This window comes from Terrapene carolina, unplaced genomic scaffold (genome assembly GCF_002925995.2).
Source record: "Terrapene carolina triunguis isolate 2854851 unplaced genomic scaffold, T_m_triunguis-2.0 Scaffold88, whole genome shotgun sequence".
NCBI classification, from domain to species: domain Eukaryota; kingdom Metazoa; phylum Chordata; order Testudines; family Emydidae; genus Terrapene; species Terrapene triunguis.
This window is the reverse complement of record NW_020664439.1, coordinates 42,503,937-42,531,254: the sequence shown is the minus strand read 5'-3', so window position 1 is coordinate 42,531,254 and position 27,318 is coordinate 42,503,937. Positions and strand designations below refer to the sequence as shown.

The window sequence follows — 27,318 nt, the reverse complement described above, 5'->3', positions numbered from 1 at the left end:
CCCCGCTCGGCTCCCGTCCCCGCGCAGACATGGCGGCCGCGGTGCTGGTGACCGAGCGGGGCCGCCGGTGCCTGTGGGCGCTGCAGTACCAGTGAGTGCGGGGCGGGGGGCGGCCACTGGGTCCCGGCCCGGAGCCCCTCGGGACAGCCCCCTTCCCTCCCCACGCACACACCAACCGTGGTTCGGGACCCCGGTCTCGTGCCTGCAGGTGGGCGGCCCGCCCCCAGCCCTGAACGCTGCCCTGCCAGGGGCCCCCTCCCTGGGCTCCGGTTCTGTCAGCGGCCCCTCGGAGGAGGCCTCCCCGTTGCTGGGTGCTCGCGGAGCGCTCCGGGCAGGGGACGGGCCCCGCGCAGCCGCCCCCCCCCCCCCCCCCCCCCCCCCCCCCCCGCCGTGACCCCCGGATCGAGGGAAATAGTCCCGAAGTGACACGTCTGTGTCTACGCTGGAGCTGGAAGGTGTAGGAGACATAGCCAGGCCGGCTGTGATCAAACCAGTGGCAGGAGGGACCAGCCACCCTGAGTACATACCTAGGGTCTTGGATGGGATCAGACTCCATGGGCGGGCCTCAGCAGGGCCACACTTCTGTGTTTAGTGCACTAGTTTGACCCAAGCTAGCCTGCATCTGTCTCCTGGAGCTGGAATGTAATGTATGCCTTCCAGCTGTCGGGTAGACATGAGCCGGGAGATAAAACAGACTTTTGCATAAAAAGTGTGTTTGACTATGGAAAGGGAAGTGCATGCGGAAAATTGAAGGCCATTCATAATGCCGTGTAGCTGTTCCACCACATATGTTGGTGGTGGTGTAATGAGTGATGGATTCAATCAGTTCTTGTTAGCATCTTTCCGTTCTTGCTTTCTTCAACTGATAAAATGGGATACTGATTAAATGGGGGGGGGGGGGTTCATATAGAGAAATCTTTTATTTCTTGAATGTATGTAATGTGCCCATTAGGCCCATTGATGATACATTTCAATGAAACATTAATATTTGCAAACAAAATCGCTCTCTCCAGTGAAGACAAATAATCCCCTCACCAAAGATATTTTTTAAAGCCCTGTGATAAAAACTCAGTACAGTTCATCCTCCAGGTACAGTTTAACAGGTGACATAAAAGAAAACATAAAACATCAAGCTCAGTTTTAGAACCCACACCCAGTGATTACTTTTGTATTTCTTTTAGGTTATTACTAAGACATCTCTCATAGTGGTATCTTAAGGGCATATCTACACAGCAAACAAAAACCTGCGACTGGCCCATGCCAGCTGACTAGGGCTGTGGGGCTGTTTCATGGCTTTGTAGACTTCCAGGCTCGGGCTGTAGCCTGAGCTCTGGGACCCTTTCACCTCACCAGGTCCTATAGCCCAGGCCTGAGTCCAGACATCTACACAGCAATGAAACAGACCACAGTCCGAGCCTTAGTCAGCTGGCACGGGCCAGCCACGGGTGTCTAGTTGCTGTGTAAACATTTCCTAAGCAATGGTTAATATCCATCTCATCCATACTCAACCATTGTAGGCTGAATATCTTTTCTGCACTGTTTCTGATTACATGCAGAGGGGATTGCCAAAATTTTGTTCATTTCCCTTAGCTGGTGTGGTTTAGCAAAGGTGTGGATTATTAACCAAAGTTATGTCTTAAACTCACTGCCCAAGTTGAACCACCAGGATCTAGTCATCTGTTCCAAGTATGTCTCTTTCACCTTGTTGCCAGTGATCCAATCTAAATTTTAATTTATGTGCTAATTAAAACACTTAAGTGAACTACTTAAAACGTGTCTCTGCCCATATAACATTCTCTACCTAAATATCTCTAATTTGCCTTGCTCACTACTTCTGTATTTGATTCACAAACCTACTGTTCTGTTCCAAAGTTCTCATAACTCTATCCTGCTTGTTTCTTCACTCTTGGCAACATCTCTCTTGAGTCCACCACCACTTTCCACCTAACCTTTTTTCTGTGGACTTCATACATTCTTTCACATGGTGCTGTGTACCTTGAACCACCTCCTGTTCAATAACCACACTTTGACCACAATGTCCTTTAAAAGCTTTAAAAAAAAAACCTATTCCTCAAAGTATTCCAGTCTTAATGCCCCTTACCGCCTTGTTTTTGTTTTGATTGGATTGTGATCTATTGTGCATGTAACTTCCTTTGGGGAGGGACTTGTTTTATGTTTGGCATACAACTTCATATATGCTGACAGTACTATATAAATACTAAGTGATTAAAAACTTCAAAACTGTATTAGTATCCTTGCTGCACCCAAGAATAGAAATAGCTCAGTTATACCCTACTTTAATGTTTTTTCTTTATTATAATTCTATTTGTTTACTGTTTTGTGCAGAAAATGGATTTGGGGACAAAGATGCCTGAAATTTGCTTCAACAACAGGTATTAAACTATTCTTTATCCATATATGCTGTAAATATGTTAATAACATTAATAGCATTGAAATTAACTCGAGAACTTTAGTTATAGGAAAAATTAGAAAGTTAGAGTTTATTTTATAAGTGCTCAATTGAGTACGTTTCCGAAGAAATACTCAGTATATTAGATCTAATGAGAAGCACCTGGAAATATGTCATGAAAAGATTTTAAGGAATTTCATTTGCCTTTAGTCATATTTATGTTTAGTCATATTAATTTTCTTTCCTCATAGATGCTTTTTGATACAAAGGGTACAAAATCCATGTAATAGCCAGTTATTTTTTGAAAAAGCATAACAATGTAGTATTTAAATAGTATACTAAATATTGTAATAGAAGTTTGTAATATTATGTAAACTGTGACAGTATTTTCATATCATGTAACATGGAAAGGTATAGATTGGTCATATATGTGTAAAACCTGACTTTGTTTCTTTAAATAGAAAGAAGAAACATAGAGAAGGTCCTCATTGCAAACCGAGGAGAAATTGCATGCAGGGTGATGCGGACGGCCAGAAAGATGGGTGTGAAGTCTGTAGCAGTTTACAGTGATGCAGACAAGAATTCCATGCATGTCGCAATGGTGAAGTATACTAGTTAAAAACGTAAGGCTCAATCCTGCAAACACTTATGCACACAAGTAATTTTACTCATATGAGTAGTTCCATTGACTTAAATGAGCCTGTTTATGTGAATAAAGTTACTTGCATGCATAAGTTTGCAGGATCAGGCCTTTAATTATTAAATGAAAGTTAAATTGTATGGGGAAGAGTTCTGTTAAATGATATCAATATCAAAGGAGGTGTCAGTGGGCTAGTGCAGTAGATTTTCACTTCTGAAGACCTAGATTCAAATTCTGCTTGAATCACAAACAAAAGTATGTTGAGTTTTATTCTAGACCTCTGAAGACATCACAAAAACAGCAGACAGTTTCGCTTTCTAAACTCAAGAAAGGTCCAGGTTAGTGGCCAGTGGTCTCTATTTCTATAAAAAATGACAAAATTAAGTTCACCCAGTTGAGTTCTTTTCTGAAGAGCAAACAGTTTAAATTGTTGCATGTTAGCATTTTTATAAATGATAAAATGGGCCCCCGAATTAAGGTTTAAATTTGTTTTTCAGTTGTCTAACACTTGATCCAATAGTAATGTATATTTCTTTTACAATAGGCAGATGAAGCATATTTCATTGGTCCAGCTGCCTCTCAGCAGAGCTACTTAGCCATGGAAAAAATAATACGAGTGGCCAAAATATCAACAGCACAGGTAAATATAACTACGCTGCCCCTCCTAAATTACGCACTTTGATTTGGCCTTACTTATACTGTGGTTTCCCTATGAAAAACTGTGTGTCTGCTTTTAAGAACAGTTAAATGGGTTCCTTTGAGTGCATGGGAAAATTCAATTTCTAATTTAACCATTGGGTTTGAGCTAAAAAGTAAAGATAAAATTACTGAGGAAAGTGCCCTAAATGTTTATTCATATAAGGTGTCCTTAGCCTCTGTTTGCCAGAAGCTGGGAATGAGCGACAGGGGATGGATCACCTGATGATTACCTGTTCTGTTCATTCCCTCTGAAGCACCTGGCATTGGCCACTGTCGGAAGATAGGATACTGAGCTAGATGAACCTTTCATCTGACCCAGTAGGGCCGTTCTTATGTAAGGTGCAACTTATTTTGTTCTAAACAACACATACAGTAGTATTATCCTCTTTGTGTCTGTTCTGAGCTTATTGTATCTTTCAAATCACAATGTAGTTTTAAGATGCTTTCTTTTTATAGTTAAAATAATGACATTTTAAATTAAAGGTTGTCTGCTTTGATCAAAACTTATATGCATGAGATATTATTTTATTTATATAAGGTAACACCTTCAAAAATACTGACGTTTTACTTTCAAAAGTAACTTCAATAAGATTTAGGCTCCTAAATCCTGATGTCATTTTTGAAAATGAGACTTAGGCTCCTCGGTCATTCAGGCACTTTTGAAAATGTTATCCAAGCAGCATAAAGTGTTGTAGGCCCTTTACATAGGATCTGAAGCTCAAAACGTACCTAGTTTGCTTTACTCAATGGGACTACTTACATAAGTAACATTACTCTCCTATGGAAATATTTGCAGGATTAGGCCCAGGTAATAAAACCACTCCCTGCTCCAGATTGCTTAAATTATAATCTAAAATCTTGGTCCCACAATTAATTATTCCTGCGGATATATTTACTTCTGAGCAGAGTTCCACTGACATCAAGGGGACTCTGCATAGGACTAACTATACTTAGGCTTGGAGGGATCAGATTTTTATCGGTAAATGTCAGTAAACAACAATTTCACCATACACATAAAAATTGACCAAAAAAATTTTTTCCCGTCAATAATAATTGAAATTTATAGATAGGCAAAGTAAGAAAAATGCTACTTGAGAACCTATTAGAATTTGATTTAAGGATATTTATTGTGTATATTTTGATGTCATGTTGACAATTTGTTGTAATGGTTATAAATTTAAACTTTTTGAAACCAACATCTACGATCATTAAAAAGTGGTCTGACCCACCCTCTTGCCTGACACCGCCTATAGTTTCTTGCAACTGTGAAAAATTAAATTGATAAAATAGAAAAACATGCTTAAAAATAAACATTGATATTATCCATTAAAATTATTTTAAAAAAATCAAATTCTGCCTGGCCTAACTATACTCATGGGTGTAACTGTTTGCAGGATCAAGTGCTAAATAGACAGCATGCACAAAGCCAGAGGAATGAAGCAACATAAAAAATTTCCTTCAAATTAACTATTGATTGCTAGTCTTGTTATAATTACTTATCACCCATTCCTTAACTGCTCGACCAACCTACCTACCCACCCTTTAGTTTTTCTTAATTGTATTCCTGGTGGCTGATGTTTTTTATCCATGGTATGTTCCATCCCATGTTTCCCTCCCTCCCCCACAAAGCCTTCTATATAAACCTGTAGTCTTAGGGTGATATGGGTTACACTGGTGTAAAGTAGGCTGGTAACCTTCATTCTGTTTTAGGCTATTCATCCAGGGTATGGTTTCCTCTCAGAAAACACTGAGTTTGCCGAGCTGTGCAAGCAAGAGGGAATCATCTTCATAGGCCCTCCTTCATCTGCTATCAGAGATATGGGTATTAAGAGGTATCTGTTTCTGATTTGTTACTCACTTCAATGTGTAACTTACAGTTCAGTGAATTTGTCTTCATTATTAATGAAGATTTTTTACTTAGCTCTTTTGCTCCCTGCATTTTTGTTGATTTTTCTATATAGCCTGTTGTACAATGCTCCAAACTTTTCATAGTTCTGGGATGAATACAAATATAGGAACAATCAGGATTCTTCCGTTAATAAGATTTTAATAATTATATGCACAGGCTGGTCTAGGATCCTCTAGGATTAATGCTTTGCACTATCCTACAGAAGGACGTAGGTTCAATACCCAGGTCTTTACACTTTGGGTCAGAAAGGGCTGAAAGCACTGTGGGAGCTCTACTCATAGTCTCTCAATGGTGGTGGAAGGAAGCATCTCGTGTCTCTGCAGTGACTTGTAGCTGTTCTTGAATGGTGTTGATGGGAAGAGAAGCCTATGCCATGTTCTTGGGCCAAAGGAAAATTGCCAGAGCATGAGATATAAATAGAATGGTGGAAATTAGGGGCTGCTTAATCAATAACCCTTTGACAAATAAATCAACATTATTAATCAAGCATAAAACACATTATCTGAATTAATTTGGTACCTGCATAGAGGTTCATTTTACAATGTGTATTAATGTACTGTGTGATTTAACTAGTGTTATGTGCATATTTTCTATTCCTGTTCCTTTTATGCTCTTAAGTATAAAAAATTTTTGTGCATGCTGAACTACACCAAATTAGGGTCCCTATCCTAAAAACATTTGTGCACCAGCATAACTTTACTCATCTGAGTAGTCCCATTGAAGTAAATGGAAGTAGTCACATGAATAAAGTTAAGCATGTGTGCAGTGTTTACAGATCAGAGGCCTCTTGTAAAAAACAGCTATTATCATTGCCATTTTAAATATCAAAAAAATATTTTTTTGAAGCACCTCCAAGGCTATAATGTCTGCTGCTGGGGTTCCTGTCATTGAAGGTTATCATGGTGAAGATCAGTCTGATGAATGTCTAAAGGAACATGCCAGGAGTATTGGGTATCCAGTAATGATTAAAGCAGTTCGTGGAGGCGGAGGAAAGGTAAGGAAAACTCAGGCAAACTTGTTTTATCTGATTTGAAGTTATGCCACTAATATATGTACTACTACTACTACATCGTACCTTCTGTTTTATGTAACTGAATTCTATAAAAGGAATCTTATCAGTAAGGTAACTGGAAGCAAATTATTTTAATTTGAAGTTAATAAAATAATGTTCAGCACAGCATTGTGAACTCTTTCATTGTGCTTTCCTTTTATTTAGTCAATCTTGGGCCAAATTGCTTGTATAAACTGGTAGAGCTCCATTGACTTAAATGGAGCTCCAGCAATATACACTAGCAGAACATTTGGCCCATTATGTTGTATAGGTGAAGTTGTACAAGATTCAATCATTGTTTAATGACAGCCTCTGTTGTGATTATTTTTTTTAATGGTGATTTTAAATTTTGTGAGTGTTGCATAAATAGATTCTTAGAAATCTTAGAAATATCTGGATACCTTCAGTGTATAGCTATTATTTATTACCTGATGACCTCCCTGATGAAATGTGAAAAGAGCCTGCATAAAAATTTCATGATGGAGCTCCAGGTTTGTCTCAATGATTTCCATAACAAATGTACATATTTTGCAAAGAAAAACAGTGTTTTCTGTCTTCCAGCTGTGAAAACTTACCATGAGATCCAAAAGTCAAATTGAGTTCTGTCCTTAACTACACCAGTGCAACAACATTATCTTTAAGTTATAGCCTTAGTGGCATTTTTATTTTCTGTGGGATTTGGAAAGATTAACTGTTTGGAAGTTAGTAAATAGTTCTATTGATGCATAAGAAGGAATGGAATTCTTTTATTGGTAAACACATATTTTAATTATTCTTTTAATCATTCACCGGTTTTCACACTGGTGGAGATTTTTTTGTAACTGTTATTATTTACTTGTTCTTTAGTAGATATTTAGACAACCTTATGTTGTATCTTAGGGTATGAGAATTGCTCAGTCAGAAAAGGAGTTTCTGGACCAACTAGAATCAGCCAGGAGAGAAGCAAAGAAGTCTTTCAATGATGATGCCGTGCTGATAGAGAAATTTGTAGACAATCCAAGGTGAGAGAAGTGGATTATATTTTTAATACTAAAAATATTTTTAAAAACCAGTACAACATTTTTATGCAAGATGATAGTTTGTGTCTTATACAGTATTGCACACACTTTCTGCACTTGCATAAAATAGGGCAGAATTATTAATTTTACAAAGTGTGACGTGGATGACAGTGACTTTGAATGATAATTTATAACAAATCTGGCTGTTTTGGTGACATATTGGCAGCATCCTAATGGTAGTGTTGTGGAGAGAGACCTAGATATCACATACTAGAACGTAAGATTTTACTATGTTATGGCAATGACATGCCTAGTCGGTACATCAGCCTTCTGACCTCACCATTCTTTTAGGTCTAAAGGAAGCAATGTGTAGTAGTGCTTAAAGCACAGAACTAGGAGTCAGGAAGAGAACCATAATCTACCTCAGATGTCCTGTATGTACTCAGACAAGTCATTTAATCTCTCTGTGCCTCAGTCTGTAAAATGGGGATGATAATACTTCATTCACATTTATGCTGTAAGCTGAGCTCATTAACTTTCATGAAGCTCTTTTGACATACACAGATACAAGGTGTTATAGATTGCAAAGCGGTGGTATTCTTGACATACATCTTGTTGAACATGTAGTAGGTAGGTACATATAATACTTTCAGCTGAAGGTACCAGGAGATTAGACTGACCTATCTCTAAATACAGCTTTAAAGCACCTACGTTGTAAAAAGAAACCTAGACCTGCTTATCTTATCAGTTGCGCACGTGCAACTCCCATTGACTTCTTTGGGAATTGAATGTGTCTGCAAACGATGGGACAATCAAGACCCTGGTAAATTACTGTAATACCTAAAAGTCTGCCTATCTCATCAATAAGTAGAACTGCCACAAGCTGGTGTTTGGCTCCCTGGAATAATATTTTACAAATTAAGCGGTTTACCCCTGAGCACGTCAAAGGCTAGGAGATGTCAAAGGGCCTATGTGTAAGTTGCAGAATTCACAGATTTAAAACTTAAAAAAGAAAAAAAATCTTGAGTCCCAAAACTAATATAGAAGCAGCGGACTCTACAGATTTTTTTCTCTCTCTCTCTTTTTTTTTTTTTTTTTTTAAACTCATGAAGTTTCAATACAATGATCATGACGTTCAAAATCCCATTTGAACTAGTGGCTTTAGGAGGAACAATATGCTTCACTGAATCACTTAACAGCATCATGCTGATCTGCAATTGGATCCAAGAGGCAAGGCCCTTATAGCTGTATGGAACCCTATTGAAGTCAATGGGGTGCTGTGCAAGCGTCTGCCTCAGTGGAACGGATTGCAAAAATGAGGCTTTAGTGATCTTTAGTAAAATACATTGAAACCTTTGTTACTGTGAAACAGGCATGTTGAAGTCCAGGTGTTTGGTGACCAGCATGGCAATGCAGTCTATTTGTTTGAAAGAGATTGCAGTGTGCAGAGAAGACACCAGAAAATCATTGAAGAAGCTCCTGGGGTAAGTGGAGGGTTCCTAAATGGAGTTTATAAAGTAATATGATTTTGAATTTTTTGTACTCATCTGTCTGCTTTCTGCTACTTCGATCAATCAATCAATCTCAGAACCTTTTTGCATTTTATTTTATTTGTTTTTTGAGCTCCAGAGACAAAACCGAAGGTTAGAACGTAGGATTTTACTATACTGAATTAAACCATTGTGCCATCTAGCTTGGTATCCTACTTTGGGAAACGGCCAGTACTTGATGTTTCAGAAGAAGGGAAAAAACTCCCACTTAACCTCTAGTTGTCCAATATTTTGCATATTCTATTTATTTCTGTCAATTTATCAAAGATTCTCTACCGTCAAGATTTAGGACATAAGCTGATTGCTACTTGGGTCAGGAAGCAAAGATTTCAAATATAATATGGTTCAGGATTTTACTGCCGGTTTTTAAAGACTGCATAGTATTCACATACAGTAGGCATGATATCTGTGAGACTCTCAGTAATGTGCAATTTCTTTTCATCATTACATTCACAGCCAGGAATTGAGCCTGAAGTGAGAAGGAAACTTGGAGAAGCTGCTGTCAAAGCAGCTAAAGCTGTGAACTACGTGGGAGCAGGTACATCAGGTTTAACTTCCTTCTAGTGCCTTCCTCTTAAGTTAATAGAGCCTTGAGCCTCAAGTCAAATGACGTTTTCTTGTTCTGGAACATGATACACACTTGTAGCAATTTTTTTAACTTTCATGTAGTTGTCACATAGTTAATGAGTTCTAAGCTAGCGAAACTTAGCATGAACCCCCTGCCCAGAGTGGTATAAGACTACAAAAGAGAAAAAGCTAAGAAGTCTGAAAGCAAATAATTCAGCCAAATAGTTTGATATTTGAAGGTGAATATTCTGAATGCACATCAGACTACATGTGCAAAGTGATTTATCATACACCTTGCAAACAACAAAATGTCAGTGTTCTAACTTCAGGGCCTTCTCTAAAAATAATCCCATGGAAAACAGCTGTAGTTTCTAGTGTATTTACTAGATGAAAACCAGTTTAGAAAAATATTAACACCTCCGATTCTTTTTAAGATATTCTTTGGAAGGGAAGTCTTTTAAATTAGCATAGGACAGTTCTTCCTGAAGGATCCTGAAACACTTTATAAATATCATACACACAACACTACTGAAATGCAGCTGCTTCTGGAGAGAAGAGTAGCAGTCCACCAGCACAGAATGTCTTGGGATAATAAAGGTGTGCTGGGATTTGATCCAGTGGTTTCAGGCAATTTAGGTGTTTCATTTACTCTGACCATTAACACACCTCTCCAGTTTTGTCAAAACATTTTTGTCAAACTGCAAATCACTAAATACCTTTAGATGGCCACCCAGTAGAAGGCCTTCTTGTCTCAGTGAAATGTGTGCTTATTAAATATTTCAGGAACCGTGGAATTTATTATGGACTCTCAACATAATTTCTACTTTATGGAGATGAACACCAGGCTTCAAGTGGAGCACCCAGTTACTGAGATGGTCACAGGGACTGACTTGGTGGAGTGGCAGCTGAGGGTAAGGGATAACTAATTTTAGTTGCAAGGGTAGCAGGGATGGGTGGTGTCTATCCCAGTGGTCTAGTGTGGTAATGCTCGCCGTTATTGTGTGCAGGATGCTGATCTCTCACTTCCATGGTTGGGAGTGATTCCCATTGCTCCACAGCAGCCTCCCTCTCTCCCCATTTAATAAAGGAGCATTGTGGAAAGGCTTTGAATAGAATCCCCACACAGTCCTCCTCACAGTATAGGGCTTCAAAGTGTCAGGGAGAAGTAGGGATGGGGGATCTTCAGGCATTTAACTGGGATATAGAGACTATGGGGACTGGGAGGAGAAGATTCTTAGTTTATCCTTGCATTTCTGAATACGCTTTTGCAGACCCCTAAAAATTTTCAAATGGAGGTGGGGATCCTTTTTGAAATCTTAAGAGATAGTTTGCAGACCCCTGGTTGAAAACCACTTCCTTAGAGGAACAATAAATACCTACAACTTGGATCATCAGGCGTTTACTTCCCCCTTGTGGATGGAAATTGTGTATGCTTTTGAGACCAGTGTGGGGAGAGGGGTCTGATTGTGGCTGTCCTTGCTGGCTGGTTACCATGACCCTGCTACAGATTTCTCCACGGTATTTTACCCTTAAAATGTTTCCCGGATTTACCCTGAAACTAGTGTATTTTCCCTTACTTTTCTAGCTTTCTTTCCTGAATTCTTTTGAGGGAGTAAAAAGGTTCCTGTTGACCTATTAGTTTAAAAATCCTGAGTAATTAGAAACTCCTCCTGTGAAACCTTTTCTTAAACTTGTGTACAGATTTCAGAGTATATGAAAGAAGGGAGTGATTGACTAGACTCTCGCAATAGTGGCAGCTAGCAAGTTTTTCCAGCCACTTAGAAGGATTTTCTTCTCCCTAATAAAATCTTGTTTTCCGGATGAGCAGGCTTTTATTGTTTAGTGCTTTATAGGCTCACATTTTTTTTTATTGGACTGTTGCAGTGAGAGGAAGAAAAAGCATTTTTTATTGTGCTTCAGTTTTGTGGAATGTTGTAAGATCATTTTACAGTAATAGAACTTTGGAAATAATCCTCTTTCAAAATCCTTTAAATTGTGACTTTCTTCCTGGGGAGAGAGGAAGGAATAACTTCAACATTTATCAGAATTAAAACCTAAAACTATTCACCCATCACTTGTTTCTCATCACTTGTGAGGTTACTTGTGTTCAGAAGAAGGGTCCTTCTTCCCCGGTCCATCTTCTCTTTCTGCTTGATCCTGCTGTCAGATGACAATATAGAATTTGTGGCATTGCTCTCATTCCCGGACGGTAGACTGATATCACAAACATAGGATCGTGACGTTCTCTCTGGATCAACAAGCAGCTGAGTTGGAGGAATAAATTGTTATCCAAATACACACATTTGAAATAGGAAATACTGAAAACAGCTAGTGAACTAACTTGTTTTGTGTGTGAATGTTTTTTAAGTTGGTTGCAATGTGAAAGTCCCTTCCTACTTGATATTGCAGTCGTATTCCGTGGTTGGGCAACTGATACATCAAAGTGTAAGATATATTGGTCATGGAGAAAACCTAGGCCTGAAACAAGACAAAAATGATCAATATATTGCAATCCTTTCTCAACCATGTTTATTCAAGTGCCAGGAGAGCCAAACCACCTGACTTGGTGTTTTTTGTAGCTCCTTGACCTCCTTGAAGTTTACAGTTGTTCTTATTGTATGATTGTACCTTGCCTTCGTGCAGATCGTATATGTATAATTTCATCTTATTTAGCTTCCATCTGTTATTCGCTACAATCAAAAGTTTGTGTGTCTGTATACACAAGATATCTGCGTCCATGTGCTAGTGCTCTGACCCGAACGGTTAGGGTTGCTCCCCGGTGAATGGAAAATTACTGTACTACTTACAGGTTGCAGCAGGAGAGAAAATTCCCCTAATGCAGGAAGAAATTGCACTCAGTGGCCATGCATTTGAAGCCAGGATATATGCTGAAGATCCTTATAATAACTTCATGCCAGGGGCTGGACCCTTACTCCACTTGTCTACACCACCACCTGACAGTTTTACCAGGATAGAAACTGGGGTCAGACAAGGTAAAATTTGAAGACCGTATTAACTGAAAATATCTGTTAAAAAGAACAGCTCATTACAAATGTGCTCTCAAGCAAGTTCCCTCTGGCTGTGGCTTTTTAATCTTGTGCTTAGCTTGAGACCAGAACTTGCCCCATAGGATATTGTCGTAATTATAAAACAGTACAGAATTCTTCTCCCTGAGGATTCCACCGTATCTCAATTGGATCCCTAAATATCTCATCATCATCTTCCCACTCCAGTTATTGCCTTTATGGGATAGGCAGATTGGATTTCTTACAAAGCTTGTCAATACTACGCCTTAATTCAGCAAAGAAGGTTGATGTTGAATAGTGTCACCTCTGTAACATTTCAAACTCAGGCTGGCCTGGGAATTGAGAGATTGGTCCATAAATCAAACTTGAGTCTCCTACATGGCCATTGCAGAGCACTGGCCATTGGGTCTCTCAGTGCATGTTGCTACTATAGTGCTAGTATCACCTTATAAAGAATAGCATCAAACATATCTATTGAAGGTGTGTGTCTGTGTCCTTAGAAATCATTCTCTATATCTTTATACTTTAGGCGATGAAGTTTCTGTACATTATGATCCCATGATTGCTAAACTAGTTGTTTGGGCTGAGGATCGCCAAGCAGCATTGAGAAAGTTGCGGTACAGCCTCCTTCAGTACAATGTAAGTATCCTTTTGTTCTGTGTTTGTTTAGTACCTAGCACAATGGGATCCTGGGTGTAACAGAAATACAAATAATATAAGGAACCCAATATGATTTCAAGTCTGATTCTACATAAGCTGTTTACACAGCTCCTATCACTATAGAAGCAAAATGCTATTATAGAAGCAAAAATGGTTTTTTTGAAAGGGTTTAACTTAGTAGCCCTGCAATTTAGCTATAGCTAACTGCAGTTACTAACTGTAGTCTGTAACCTATCATTTAAATCAGCTTCTGTACCAAATGATTGGAGGATAACTAATGTGATGCCAATTTTTTAAAAGGGCTCCAGAGGTGACCCTGGCAATTACAGACCGGTAAGCCTGACTTCAGTACCGGGCAAACTGGTTGAAACTATAGTAAAGAACAAAATTGTCAAACACATAGATGAACATAATTTGTAGGGGAAGAGTCAACATGTTTTTTGTAAAGGGAAAGCATGCCTCACCAATCTACTAGAATTCTTTGAGGGGGTCAACAAGCATGTGAAAAATGGGGATCCAGTGGATATAGTGTATTTAGATTTTCAGAAAGCCTTTTGCAAGATCCCTCACCAAAGGCTCTTAAGCAAAATAAGCAGTCATGGGATAAGAGAGAAGGTCCCTTCATGGATTGGTAACTGGTTAAAAGATAGGAAACAAAGGATAGGAATAAATGGTTACTTTTCAGAATAGAAAGAGGAAAATAGTGGTGTCCCCCAGGTGTCTGTACTGGGACCAGTTCTATTCAACATATTCATAAATGATCTGGGAAAAGGGGTAAACAATGAGGTGGCCACATTTGCAGATGATACAAAACTACTCAAGATAGTTAAGTCCCAGGCAGACTGCGAAGAGCTACAAAAGGATCTCTCAAAACTGGATAACTGAGAAACAAAATGGCAGATGAAATTCTATGTTGATAAATGCAAAGTAATGCACATTGGAAAACATAATCCCAACTATGCACATAAAATGATGGGGTCTAAATTAGCTGTTACCACTCAAGAAAGAGATCTTGGCGTCATTGTGGATAGTTCTCAGAAAACATCCACTCAGTTTGCAGCGGCAGTCAAAAAAGTGAACAGAATTTTGGGAATCATTAAGAAAGGGATAGATAATAAGACAGAAAATATCATACTGCCTCTATATAAATCCATGGTACGCCCACATCTTGAATACTGCGTGCAGATGAGGTCGCCCCCTCTCAAAAAAGATATATTGGAATTGGAAAAGGTTCAGAAAAGGGCAACAAAAATGATTAGGGGTATGGAACAGCTGCCGTATGAGGCAGAAGCAATAAAACTGGAAAAGAGATGACAGGGGGGATATGATTGAGGTCTATAAAATCATGACTGGTGTGGAGAAAGTAAATGAAGAAGTGTTATTTACTCTTCATAACACAAGAGCTAGAGGTCACCAAATGAAATTAATAGGGAGCAGGTTTAAAATAAACAGAAGGAAGTATTTTTTCACACAATGCACAGTCAACCTGTGGAGCTCCTTGCCAGAGGATGTTGTCAAGGCCAAGACTATAACAGGGTTCAAAAAATTCATGGAGGATAGGTCCATCAATGGCTATTAGCCAGGGTGGGCAGGGATGGTGTCCCTAGCCTCTGTCTGCCAGAAGCTGGGAATGGGCAACAGGGAATGGATCACTTGATGATTACCTGTTCTATTCATTCACTCTGGGGCCCTGGCATTGGCCACTGTCGGAAGACAAGATACTGGGCTAGCTGGACCTTTGGTCTGACCCGGTATGGCCGTTCTTATGATGTTCCAGTTTGGGTTCATTGAAGAGGTGAGCCCAAACTGTAGTGTTTTAAACTGCAGTCTGCACTTTTTCAAAATTCAAAAAGTTTGGCTATTGGCATCTAGTTCAGGCCCTTGTCAAGTAGTAACTCCTAAAATTATAAAGGATTGTTCAGTATTTAAAATTTTACTATTACTTATTTAACAAAGCAAAACAAACAAGGCAGATAACATTTCTAATGCAAAAGGTTTGACTTGAAGTGAAGCCAGTTGCAGTGTGCAGTTTATTTACATTTACTGATATAAAAAATCAATTTTAAGGAACACAATCAACTTAAAAATCATGCATCTGAAAATGTTTTGTCTGCTATTGTTAGAAGTAACACAGAAGATTATTATAACTGACAGAGATCAGAGAAATATGTTTTTCTAAGTTTGTTTGGTTTTTTGTTTTGTTTTTTAAGTTGGTTTAGTCTATATGTTTGACAGCACATTGTAACAAATCAGTTTCACTAATTTCCCCTAACCAGTCAGTTTCCTCTGTTGTTTGTGTGGGTCTTTTGCACAGCAACAGAAGAGAGAGACTCTAATCATTAAAAAAAATGATAATAGTCAGGTGCAGATATAGCACCTGAAAGCCTTTTAACTTTTTTTTTTTTTTAATTGACTACATTTCAAGTTGACTATGTCTCGTTAAATACTTGAGGTAGGATTTCCAAAAGCATTCAGCACTGGCCTCAGTCTGCTCCCATTAACATCAGTGGTTAAACGCCTGTTGACTTCAGCAAAGGAAGAATTAGGCCAAAAGGCAGTGCTTTTGAAAATCCTACCCTTGTTCTTCAAAGGTGATAGTTTCTTAAATAACGGGATAGATACCAATTGAAATGTTTACTCTTTTTCTTGTCAGTGCTGTACTGCACTGATGTCACTTTTTAAGAAGACATTTTCGGTATCAGTGGAGCAGACAGCTGTAGGTCCATTAGCAGCTCTTCGTTTTCATTTGGGAATGTGTGTGGGTTTTTTGTTTGGTTGGTTTTTTTGCGCAGTGTTGTTGTAGCTCTGTTGGTCCCAGGATATGAGACACACAAGGTGAGTGAGGTAATAACTTTAATTGGACCAACTTCTATTGGTGAAAGAGACAAGCTTTCGAGCTCTACGGACCTGAAGAAGAGTTCTGTGGAGCTCGAAAGCTTGTCTCTTTCACCAACAGAAGTTGGTCCAATAAAAGATATTATCTCACCCACCTTGTCTTTCTTTTTCTTGACAGATCGTAGGACTAAGCACCAATATTGATTTCTTACTAAGCCTGTCAGGACACCCACATTTTGAGGCTGGAAACGTGCACACCAATTTCATTTCTCAGCACCATGATGAACTGTTTCCAGCCAAACAGGCAACCCCAAATGAAATTTTGTGTCAGGCTGCTCTGGGACTCATACTGAGAGAGAAAATGATAACAGATGCTTTTAGAGTTCAGTCTGGTGGTAAGATAATTTTTTCCCTTTCCTTTAGTTTATTTTTCCTTTGAGGGGGTGAGACAGAAATCGGAGCTTTTGTCCATTTCATTAATTTTGTACTCCCTTGTTGCCTCACCGTTTAACCTCCTGACATCTGGTTACTACCAGCCACTGAGAGGGCAGGACATAGCTTTCTTTAGGTGACAGAGATTAAGTATAACACCGTTGTGATGCATGTGTTCTTCACTAGATAAAAAGGGAGTGTTCTAATGTATTTCAGATAGAAACACACAACTTTTCTTTTGCACGTGTGTGTCATTTCCACTTTGCTCCTGTCATCTTCAAAATTTCTGCAGATTTCTCTCCAGTGAGGAGGGCTAGCTCAGAGTCTTTTCAATGTCCATCAATACTATTTCTTCAGCCAGCCCTAGGACCTTCAGATTAAAACACTAACTGGATCCCAGACAGGATCTGGAGAGGCAAGATGGTTTAGAGGATTGAGGATGGCACTAGGAGCTAAGAACTGCTGCGCTATATTCCTAGCTCTTCCATTGTGACTGTGAGCACTTTTAAAGTCACTTACAGCTTGATCCAACACCCACCAAAATCAATGGAAGGACTTCCGTTGACTTCAGTGACCTCTGAAGTCTGTTTTCATATCTCTAAGAGAGGATATTTACAGTTATACATTAGAGAGTTAAAATGGCTAGACAGGTAGCAAATTGTGATTGCTGTTTGATGATTGACTGAGAATTGTAAATGCACCTAGTGTGTGTTATGCCACCATTTTTTGTTACCTCGCCCCCCTGTCCTACCCTCAGTCTACTTCTGTCCCTCATCCACTTATTATATCCTGTCTTACAAATTGTAAGCTGATTGGACCAGGGACTGTCATTTACTATATATTTGTACAGTAACTATGCCAATGGAGCCCCAACCTGGTTCAGCCCTTTTGGTGCAACATAAATATTTAATAACAATATAATAATAATTAATAATGTTAATAAAGTGATTTGAAGATGTAAAACACTAAGTACATGCTAAGCGTTCTTATGTGCTTTATTTGTAATACAGTAAATGCAGCATCAACTGTTTGTGTATTTGGTCTTCTAGATAAATTCTCACCATTTGCATCCAGCAGCGGCAGAAGAATAAATATATCCTACACCAGAAACCTGACTCTCCTAGATGGTGAAAACAGTAAGTGACTAGCTGTGGGTAACGTGTTTGAGACCATGTTATTTCAACATGCACACACACAAAGTTGTAAAGATTTGGAAGAGGGAAGAGCAAACATATGTAGGAAAAAGTTTATTTAAGATTGATTGGGGAGGGGAAACCCACAAAGATCACATGCTCCAGTCAGCATTTTTAAAGATAATGGTTAATTCCACACTCAGATTCCTGGAGACACTGGCCACATTTTTTAAAAAGTGTCCCTAAATTTAGGATTCTAAATCCATATTTAGACACCTCAATTAAGGATCGAATTTTCATAGGACTTAAGCACCTGCAACTCCCATTGACTTCACTGGGTTATGGATGGTCAGCACCTTTGAAACTCTAGTCAGTTTATTCAGGTATCTAAATATGGATTTAGGAACCTAGGATTAGGCACCCAGCTTTGAAAATTTTGCTCTAAATGTCAGAACAACCTTCTACGAGGTTTGCTGAGCTAGTCTAACAGTTTTTGTTGGCCTTCTCATTTGGACATTTATATTTATGTTGAAAAAGATGCTCTGAACTCTGTTTTTAAGTTTAATTTTTCTCTAAGGGGGGAGGGATAGCTCAGTGGTTTGAGCATTGGCCTGCTAAACCCAGGGTTGTGAGTTCAATCCTTGAGGGGGCCACTTGGGGATCTGGGGCAAAATCAGTACTTGGTCCTGCTAGTGAAGGCAGGGGGCTGGACTCGATGACCTTTCAAGGTCCCTTCCAGTTCTAGGAGATGGGATATCTCCATTAATTTAATTTAATTTATAAGTCAAATAAATCTTGTTTTTTTAATATTTTATTAAACAGATGTGGACATAATTATAAATTACAATCATGACGGTTCATATAACATGCAGGTAAAGTTCTATTTTCTCATACTCTTTAGTAACTGATCTCATCATAATGATGAATAAAGTTAATTTACTGTATGTTTCTTGGCACCTTAAAGACTAAGATTTATTTGGGCATAAGCTTTCGTGGGTAAAAACCTCACTTCTTCAGATACATGTGCCCAAATAAATCTGTTAGTCTTTAAGGTACCACCGGACTCCTGATTGTTTTTGTGGATACAGACTAACACGGCTACCCCTCTGTTACTTGTATGTTTCTTATTAGATATAGGCTGATTGCATCACCTATTATTAATGTTGCCCAACACTTTTTATTATAAGATCCTTTTTTCAGTTGCTTATAACTGTGCCAATCTTATATGTTTGGTCTGAAATTTTCCATGTCGGGTGTCTGCCTCATACTGATTTTTTTTATTATTATTATTTTTTTAAGTTTCAGCCAAAATGATTGTCATTTCTGAGGACAAGGCTAAGGAAAAACACGGTGTCTGTTGGTCTTATCTTTGAATACTCTAGCTCCCCCATGCTTTGGAGCAGGGACTTGATATGTGGCAGAGGGACAGGCTATGTCAGGAATGTACCTTTTGCCATCCCAACAAAAATCCAAACAAATTTGGCCATATTATAAGCCTTTGAAAAACCACAGATTTCACATGCTCAGTAGAGACGTCTTATGTTTAGCAACTAAATTCCCTGAAGTTTCTGTCTAGGGCTGAGTAGCATTTTCCCTGCAATGGTAGATCCAGGCATCTGAATGGAAAGCAAGGAACCTGTCTGTCCTGTGCTTTCGGTGACCTCCTCTGCTGGGCCCAAGCAGCATGGGGGAGGAAGCTGCCTCATTTGAATGCACAGGGGGCAAGAGCTGAACTGGTGGAGAGAAAATGGGACAAGGAGCCTGGTGTTGTGGGGTGGGGGAAGACTGGGACTGAAGACTGGTGGGATGGGAGAGGGAAACTGGGAGTTGGTGTGGGAGGGTGACTGGGACTGGTTGAAGAAGGAGACTGAGACTAGGAGCAAGGAAGGGAAGTGGGGAGTGCGTACTAGGAGCCAGTAGGTGTATGCTTAAATCAGAGGAGGGGCTGAGAGGGAGACTGGGACTGGCTGGGCAAGGAAACTTGGACTGAGAACTGGTGGGGTGGGAGGAAGGAAGATAGAGGGGAGCGGAGACAGTTCTGATGAGAAGCTGGGACATGGGGGGAGAGGAGCCATGCAAATAAATAAAGGTTTGGAAAACATGCCTCAGTAAAAGGCTCAAGGAGCTCACTCTATTCAGTTTATCAAAGAGAAGATTAAGGGGGATTTGATCACAGTCACAGGGCTCTTCAGTCTATCACACAAATCTATAACGAGATCCAATGGGTGGAATTTGAAGCTAGGCAAATTCAGACTAGAAATAAGACTCCAATTTTTAACAGTGAGGGTAATTAACCATTGGAACAAGTTACCAAGGGTTGTGATGCATTCTCCATTACTGGGCATTTTAAAATCAAGATTGGATGTTTTTCTAAAAAAATATGCTCTAGTTCAAATAGAAATTAATTCAGGGAGGTCAGACTAGATAACCACTATGGTCCTTTCTGGCTTTATGATCTTTGAAGCTGGGACTGGCTGTGAAAAGAGATTGGGACAAGGATCTGGGGAGTGGACGCTGAGATTGGATGAGGAGCGTGGCGGAGAGATTGGGACTGGGAATCAAATCAGTTGGGGTGGAGAACATGAGTGGGTAAGACTGGAAGGGTTCAGGAGAGAGACAGATTTGATGAGGGGCAGAGAGGAACTAGGAATGGCTGGACAAAAAAGGTTGGAGGAGAGGAGACTAGGGCCTGGTCTACACTACGAGTTTAGGTCGACTTTAGCCGCGTTAAATCAAATTAAGCCTGGACACGTTCACACGACGAAGCCCTTTCTTTCGACTTAAAGGGCCCTTTAAACCGGTTTCTTAACACCACCTCCGACGAGGGGATTAGCGATAAAATCGGCCTTAGGGGGTCGGAATTGGGTGTGTGTGGACGGAATTCGACGTTATTGGCCTCCGGGAGCTATCCCACAGTGCTTCATTGTGACCGTTCTGGACAGCACTCTCAACTCAGATGCACTGGCCAGGTAGACAGGAAAAGCCCCGCGAACGTTTGAATTTCATTTCCTGTTTGCTCAGCGTGGAGAGCACAGGTCGCTCATCAGCACAGGTAGCCGTGATGGAGTCCCAGGATCGCAGAAGAGCTCCAGCATGGACAGAACGGGAGGTTCGGGATCTGCTCGCCATATGGGGAGATGAATCAGTGCTGGCCGAACTCCGAAGCAGTAAACGAAATGGCAAAATATTAGAAAAGGTCTCCAGGGCCATGAAGGACAGAGGCCATAACAGGGACACACAGCAGTGCCGCGTGAAAATTAAGGAGCTAAGGCAAGCCTACCACAAAGCCAGAGAGGCAAACGGAAGGTCCGGGGCTGAGCCGCAAACATGCCGCTTCTACGCGGAGCTGCATGCCATTCTAGGGGGTGCAGCCACCACTACCCCAACCGTGTGCTATGAGTCCCTCAATGGAGAAACACACAGGGAAGCGGGTTCTGGGGATGAGGAAGATGAGCATGAAGATAATGTAAATAGCTCACAGCAGCAAGGAAGCGGAGAAACCAGTTTCCCCAACAGCCAGGATATGTTTATCACCCTGGTTTATCACCCAGCCAGGGTTTAACAGGAGGGAGGGGGGAAGCAAATGAATACAGAATAAATCTATTTTTTACATCTTAAGACGACGGTGCAGCATGACTGATAGCCCTTGGCATTTTCTGGGTGCTTGGCAGCAAATACTGGGCGCTTGGCAGTAAGCCTTCAGGTCTACTGCACAATATGATACCCACTGCAGTATGACAACGATGGATACCAGTCGTAATATACTATCTACTGCCCAAAAGGCAAGGGGTTGCTGCTGTGTAGCAATCTAGCCCCACGTCTGCCAGCCCCATGTCTGCCAGCACCCAGATCGCCATCGGCCTCTTCTGGGTGCTTAGCAGACAATACTGGGCACTTGGCAGAAAATAGCATACTACGACTGATAACCATCATTGTCTGCCTGGGTGCCCATGATTGACAGCCACTGCAGTACGACGACGACGGTTACCAGTCGTAATAAACCATCTTCTACCAAAAGGCAAGGGGCTGGTGCAATGCAGCCCTACGGCTGCCCGCACCCAGATCGCCAATGAAGGCTACCAGTCATGCTGCACCGTCTACTGCCAAAAGGCAGTTAGCTGCTGCTGCTGTGTAGCAATGCAGTCCCACGTCTGCCGGCACCTAGATGACATATGGTGATGGTGAGCTGAGCTGAGCGGGCTCCATGCTTGCCGTGGTATGTTGTCTGCACAGGTAACCCAGGTAAAAAGGCGCGAATCTATTGTCTGCCGTTGCTGTGACGTAGGGGGAGGGACCTGACGACATGTACCCAGAACCCCCCGCGGCACTGTTTTGCATCATCCGGGCATTGGGATCTCAACCCATAATTCCAATGGGCGGCGGAGACTGCGGGAACTGTGGGATAGCTACCCATAGTGCAATGCGCCGGAAGTTAAAGAACATTATTAAGGTTTCACCCAAGGCTGGTTTAATATGTGGGAGGGGGGGGGGGCTTGAGGTTCTCATGAGCGCTTAGCTTCTCTAGAGATACTGAAGAAATTAATCTGCACTTACTGTGAGGAAACCCCTTAAAAATCAAAACAAAACATGGGCGGGGGGGAACTACATGGTAGAATATAACTGAATATTATCCACCTTAGACTGGAGTGACTAAGGACATTTAAATATGTATGTTAACACTTTAATGCAAATGGTTACTAGCATGTCCATTTATAACAATGATTTTTGTCCTGGAAATACTATTCTAAAGAGAGAATGCAGTGTTATATTCAATCATCAGCAACATGGTTTAGATATTTGCTATGACTGTAAATGCTCCTTTGTATGACTACAGCATAGCATTTAGGCTTACTGGGTCATACAATACAGACAGGACCCCCTTATCCTGCCTGTATAATCGGTTTGGCCATTCTTTCTTCTTAGCCCTGAGTACTGAAGCACTGGGCATTTTCCACTGCTGAAACACTATGAGATAGCTTCACACATATCCCACAATGCACTGATACCTAGTAGGTAGATGCACAAACTGAGAATGGGAGAAAAACTCATTTATGGACACAAATTGAACCATGTTGCTTGTAACCCATTAAGGTAATTGTGCCGCTGACTCGTTACAAAATTACAGTTAGGCTCTGTGCTTATAACATCTTTTAACAGTAACAACTGTATTTCAGATAAAAGATGAAGCTTTCCATGTTTCTGGAGACATTTCTAATGAGGGAGATTCGACTTACCTGAGATGTACAGTAAACGGGAGTGTTTGTAAATCTAAGCTGGTCATTTTGGACAACACTATTTGCCTCTTCTCACTGGTAAAGTTTCTTTTTCATCATCTGAGATTTAAAATCCCAGCTGAGGGGGGTAAGCAGGATTGTGAAATGGAGTGTAGTGGATTTAGACGGGTAATCTTAAATTTAGGGGGGTGAGATGTATCACTATTTCAATTTTTATAGCAGCCCATAATCTTCAGATCCTTGCTAGATTTAGAACTGTAATTAGAAGTTGGTAACTAATAATCTACAACTGAGTAAATTAATTGCAATTACCAAATCAAAAGAGATGCAAATGATATTTGGGAAAAAATACTTTAAATTGTTCCCTAGAACACTGGTTATAATTTACTGCTGAAAAGTATGCATGAGGAAGAGTTATGATATTTTTATTTTAATGTACTTCATTTTTAAAATAAAATAATGAAAAATAAAAGTAATCAAGATGGAGCTGGAGGAGGAGAACTCCAATTTAGCCTTGAAAAATAAATTCAGATTAACATGACAGCTTACCTTGGCATTCTCTGCATTGCATTAGCAGTAGTACTCATGAAGAAGAAATGTCCCAGCTTCCATGGTAAAGGTGGTCCGTTTTTTCCAGTAAAAATGATTAAAGGAAATTAAAATGACTTTGTGATAAATGTCATGTGAAATCCACATTAATAAACAAACTACTTAATTACTTAGTAACAAATGTATTCACTTCTGTCACTATAAATATAAATCAAGGTTTGTACCAATTGTAATGTGTTATGACATTAACTCAATCTTGGTTTATTTAATTTTCTGTAGAAAGGCAGTGCACAAATTGGGCTTCCAATACCTAAATACTTATCTGGAGCGAGTGCAACAGGAACTCAAGGAGGTGCTATAGCACCTATGACTGGGACAATTGAAAAGGTGATTGTTACAAATGTGGGATGGGGAGGGAAATGGAAACCTTTTTGAACGTCTCCTACATAGCCAGGTTCTAATAGGTTCTGTGGCAGGGGAAGCATGTCAGTCCTGAGGCTGCCCTGGCTCCTTCCAGTTGGAGAAAATCCCCCAGTTTGTTCACCTGTACAGGTGGTTTCCAGACTTCCTGGTCTTGTTTCTGCAGAACACAGGAACACAGGAAGAGCCCTTTAAAAATTCTAAGCATTTGGCTAAACTTGCCATTTTTAATTAAATTTCTTCCTTTTAATTGGCTTTTCAGCCACATGTCTCTAGAGCTGAAACCTTAGAGGCTCTCTGATCTATTCTCTCATGGCAGATAAGTCTACTGAAAAGGATTAGTCATAGAATATCAGGGTTGGAAGGGACCTCAAGAGGTCATCTAGTCCAACCCCCTGTTCAAATCAGGACCAATCCCCAAGTCCAGAAGATGCCTTTATTATTCAGCTCTCCTTTAGCTTTTCTCTGAAGGAACTTTTCACCTCTTTTGCTAGCCAGATGTCCAGGTAGAAATCCTGCCCAAGTGATTTTGATTATATGGACATACATGATTTTTCAATCCTTGCTTGCTTTGAATTTGTAGGTATTTGTGAAAGCAGGGGACAAGGTACAAGCTGGAGACCCTCTAATGGTTATGATAGCTATGAAAATGGAGGTGAGTGACATTAAAAGGGTTTAATTACTGGGAAGACAAAAACAAACTCCAGTGATACTGAAATGAATCTAGGGTTGGTTTATTGGGATATTGTACAATTCAGTCTTGTTTCATCATCAACACCACTTGAAATATTGCAAAACGAATACGTTATCTGACTGGATTTCAGAGAATTATGTTTACTGGTACATTATTATCAAAGAATATTTTATGTATAATTTTTATCTGTAATTTTTGTAAATGCTCATTTTGTTAGCTCTTTAAATGCCTCAGAAATAAATTATCCATTATTTTCAATACAAAACCATCTTTCATAATCTGGATGTTTTACTTTACTTTCTCTCACCGTGATTTAAACACATGATATTACTATCTGCTGTTGCTTTATGCTGAAATTCAGCAAGCAGTGATTCTCTCTCTAAATATATACCCAGCGTTTTCTTGTGTGTAATCCTGTTGATTATTGTTTACATAAAGCATTACAGAGAGTAGACTAAAGATTCTTTGTAAGAGTCAACATGAAATGTAATGTAGCAGTATGTGGGATGTTCTATCATGTTTTGTTACATTGCTTGGCATTGGCTAAAATTGCTGGCACTATCCCAGTTTCTGTAGTTTGAGCTGGTTGGGTTTGGATTTATTTTTACAGTGCAGTGTATGGGATCTGAACTAAATAATGTAACAGATTTAAGCTAGTGTTTGAAATAATTTATAAATTTTGATAACGTGTAAAATCCTGCATAGCGAGAAAATTAATTCAAATTTAAAATTATTAAAACTTATTTTGGTAATTGTGTATCACTGGGTGGTTGTAACATTGGTATCCATGTTACATATGTGGCTCTTCGTGTCTTTCATTCATAATTTCCCTGAGTAGTTCCTAAATATTTGTGCTACTATTTAAAATAAAAAGGTTAAGTTGCAAAAATAAAGACGTTAATTTAAATGAATCCTTGCTAAGATATAAGAAATTATTTGTTATTGTTTTGATTATTAGACTAATCCTATGTAGAAACTATCAGGGCAACAAAAGGTACAATGGAAAATGAACATGATATAATAATCATATGAGCCAAATTTGGACCTGGTGTGTAAGCAGTTGGTAATCACATCTTAATTTAGCCTAAGATCTGTTAAATAAAAACATTTCCTGTCCACCAAACAAAAATATATTAAATGCATCAGCAGTCCTTTCAAAGGAACTGACCTGTTAAATGGTTAACATTGTTGAACTAAAACTGAGTTATTTTAACAGGTGTCTAATGTATTTTTAAGACGGAACAATGAAGTAAAACAAGATGGAAATATCTGTGCTTCAAAATGTAACCCCAAATAGTGTTTTGTTTTCCTCTCCAGTTAAATATTGAAGAGGAAAGACCAAAGTAACTTGAAAATGAGGTTCTTTCAAGAATAAAAATAACATTTTAGAAGAATGAAATGTGTCAAAAGAAGTGGTAAATGTTGATTTGATCTAATCTCACCTCTGCTCAGTATTTATATGGTTGATTGTACTAAGATGGAATTGTTATTAAAAAAAGAGAGAATTTTTTTAAATATTCTATTGATTTATCTATGCACTTGTTTCTATGCAGCATACCATAAGGGCTCCAAAGGCAGGAATAATAAAGAAGGTTAATTACCAAGAAGGCTCTCAGGCCAACAGACATGCTCCACTAGTTGAGTTAGTGGATGAAGACGTGGAATCAAATTGAACTCCAAGGAAGGTGCTAATTTTTGCTTTCTCGGTTTTCTCCAAGAAAAGGTGTCTTTATAGTTTGTTCAGCATTCCATGGACATAGTTACATGGCAGATTATGTCCACTTCCCCTAAAAACTGGACATTACTGAATTGTAATAAAAGATAAACAGCTAAGGGTCTGATCCTGCAATCCTTAGTGTAAAATTCCTATTGAGCAATTACATTTGCCTGATTAGTGACCGCAGGATCTGTCCTTACATTGGTATTTACAGGTGTTTTTGTAGTGATTGGAGACCAGCTTCCAAAGTATTGGTTCTTGCCTACTTTGTCATTATGAGCTGCCATTTTGCCATATTTTTCCCCTTAACCTTTCCTACATTTCAGACTCCTTGTCAGGCAATTTGAAAGCTGACCATGCTAGGCTTATTTAAATGAGTGCATAATAATAATATCATCCTTACTGAGGCAAAACGCCCATAAATGGCCTGAGTTTTGCCTGAGTATTGAATGCAGGATTGGTCCCATCACATATACTCTTAGCTAAGTCACTTTATCTCTTGGTGCCTCTTGTTTATCCATTTGTAAATGGGGATAAGGGTGCTTAGTTACGTCACTCGGGGGTGGGGGGTGTGAGGGAGATTGAATTTCCATAATTATTGTAAAATACTTTGAAAATCTCTGATGGAAGGTGTTATAGAAGGGAAAAGAAATATTGCTATATTAATCAAAACTGAATCTGTTTTCAGGATGGATTATTTTATCTTGAGAGCTCAGACTGTAATACAGAAAGACTGTACATTTATTTAATATTAAAATGTTTGTGCCATAATAAAATACATATTTTAAAATTCA

General features: G+C 39.5%; 1 protein-coding gene across 3 annotated transcripts; it reads left to right on the top strand.

The window, feature by feature from the left end:
* Positions 1–27,318, top strand: MCCC1 (methylcrotonoyl-CoA carboxylase 1). Of its 3 annotated transcripts, XM_024205606.1 has the most exons (19): positions 1–91; positions 2,347–2,393; positions 2,872–3,011; positions 3,595–3,690; positions 5,460–5,581; positions 6,505–6,652; positions 7,589–7,710; positions 9,080–9,191; positions 9,714–9,795; positions 10,608–10,735; positions 12,634–12,817; positions 13,380–13,489; positions 16,524–16,740; positions 17,827–17,913; positions 18,733–18,782; positions 23,085–23,222; positions 23,973–24,080; positions 24,697–24,768; positions 26,361–27,318. In XM_024205606.1, exons 1-19 carry the CDS (start codon positions 30–32, stop codon positions 26,478–26,480), a joined length of 2,145 nt encoding a protein of 714 aa, XP_024061374.1. In that variant the 5' UTR covers positions 1–29; the 3' UTR covers positions 26,481–27,318. The 3 variants fall into 3 exon arrangements, with proteins under 3 accessions (XP_024061374.1, XP_024061376.1, XP_024061375.1); XM_024205608.1 differs by lacking the exons at positions 1–91; positions 2,347–2,393 and having other exon boundaries at positions 2,919–3,033; XM_024205607.1 differs by lacking the exons at positions 1–91; positions 2,347–2,393; positions 2,872–3,011 and adding an exon at positions 3,073–3,388.

What these genes read in the sequence shown, in the direction of transcription:
- MCCC1 (XM_024205606.1), top strand. Translation starts at nt 30, where the DNA reads ATGGCGGCCGCGGTGCTGGTGACCGAGCGGGGCCGCCGGTGCCTGTGG. An exon ending in CTGTGGGCGCTGCAGTACCA is followed by an intron (nt 92 to 2,346) that starts GTGAGTGCGGGG and finishes TGTTTTGTGCAG; the next exon opens with AAAATGGATTTGGGGACAAA. An exon ending in CTATTTGCCTCTTCTCACTG is followed by an intron (nt 23,223 to 23,972) that starts GTAAAGTTTCTT and finishes AATTTTCTGTAG; the next exon opens with AAAGGCAGTGCACAAATTGG.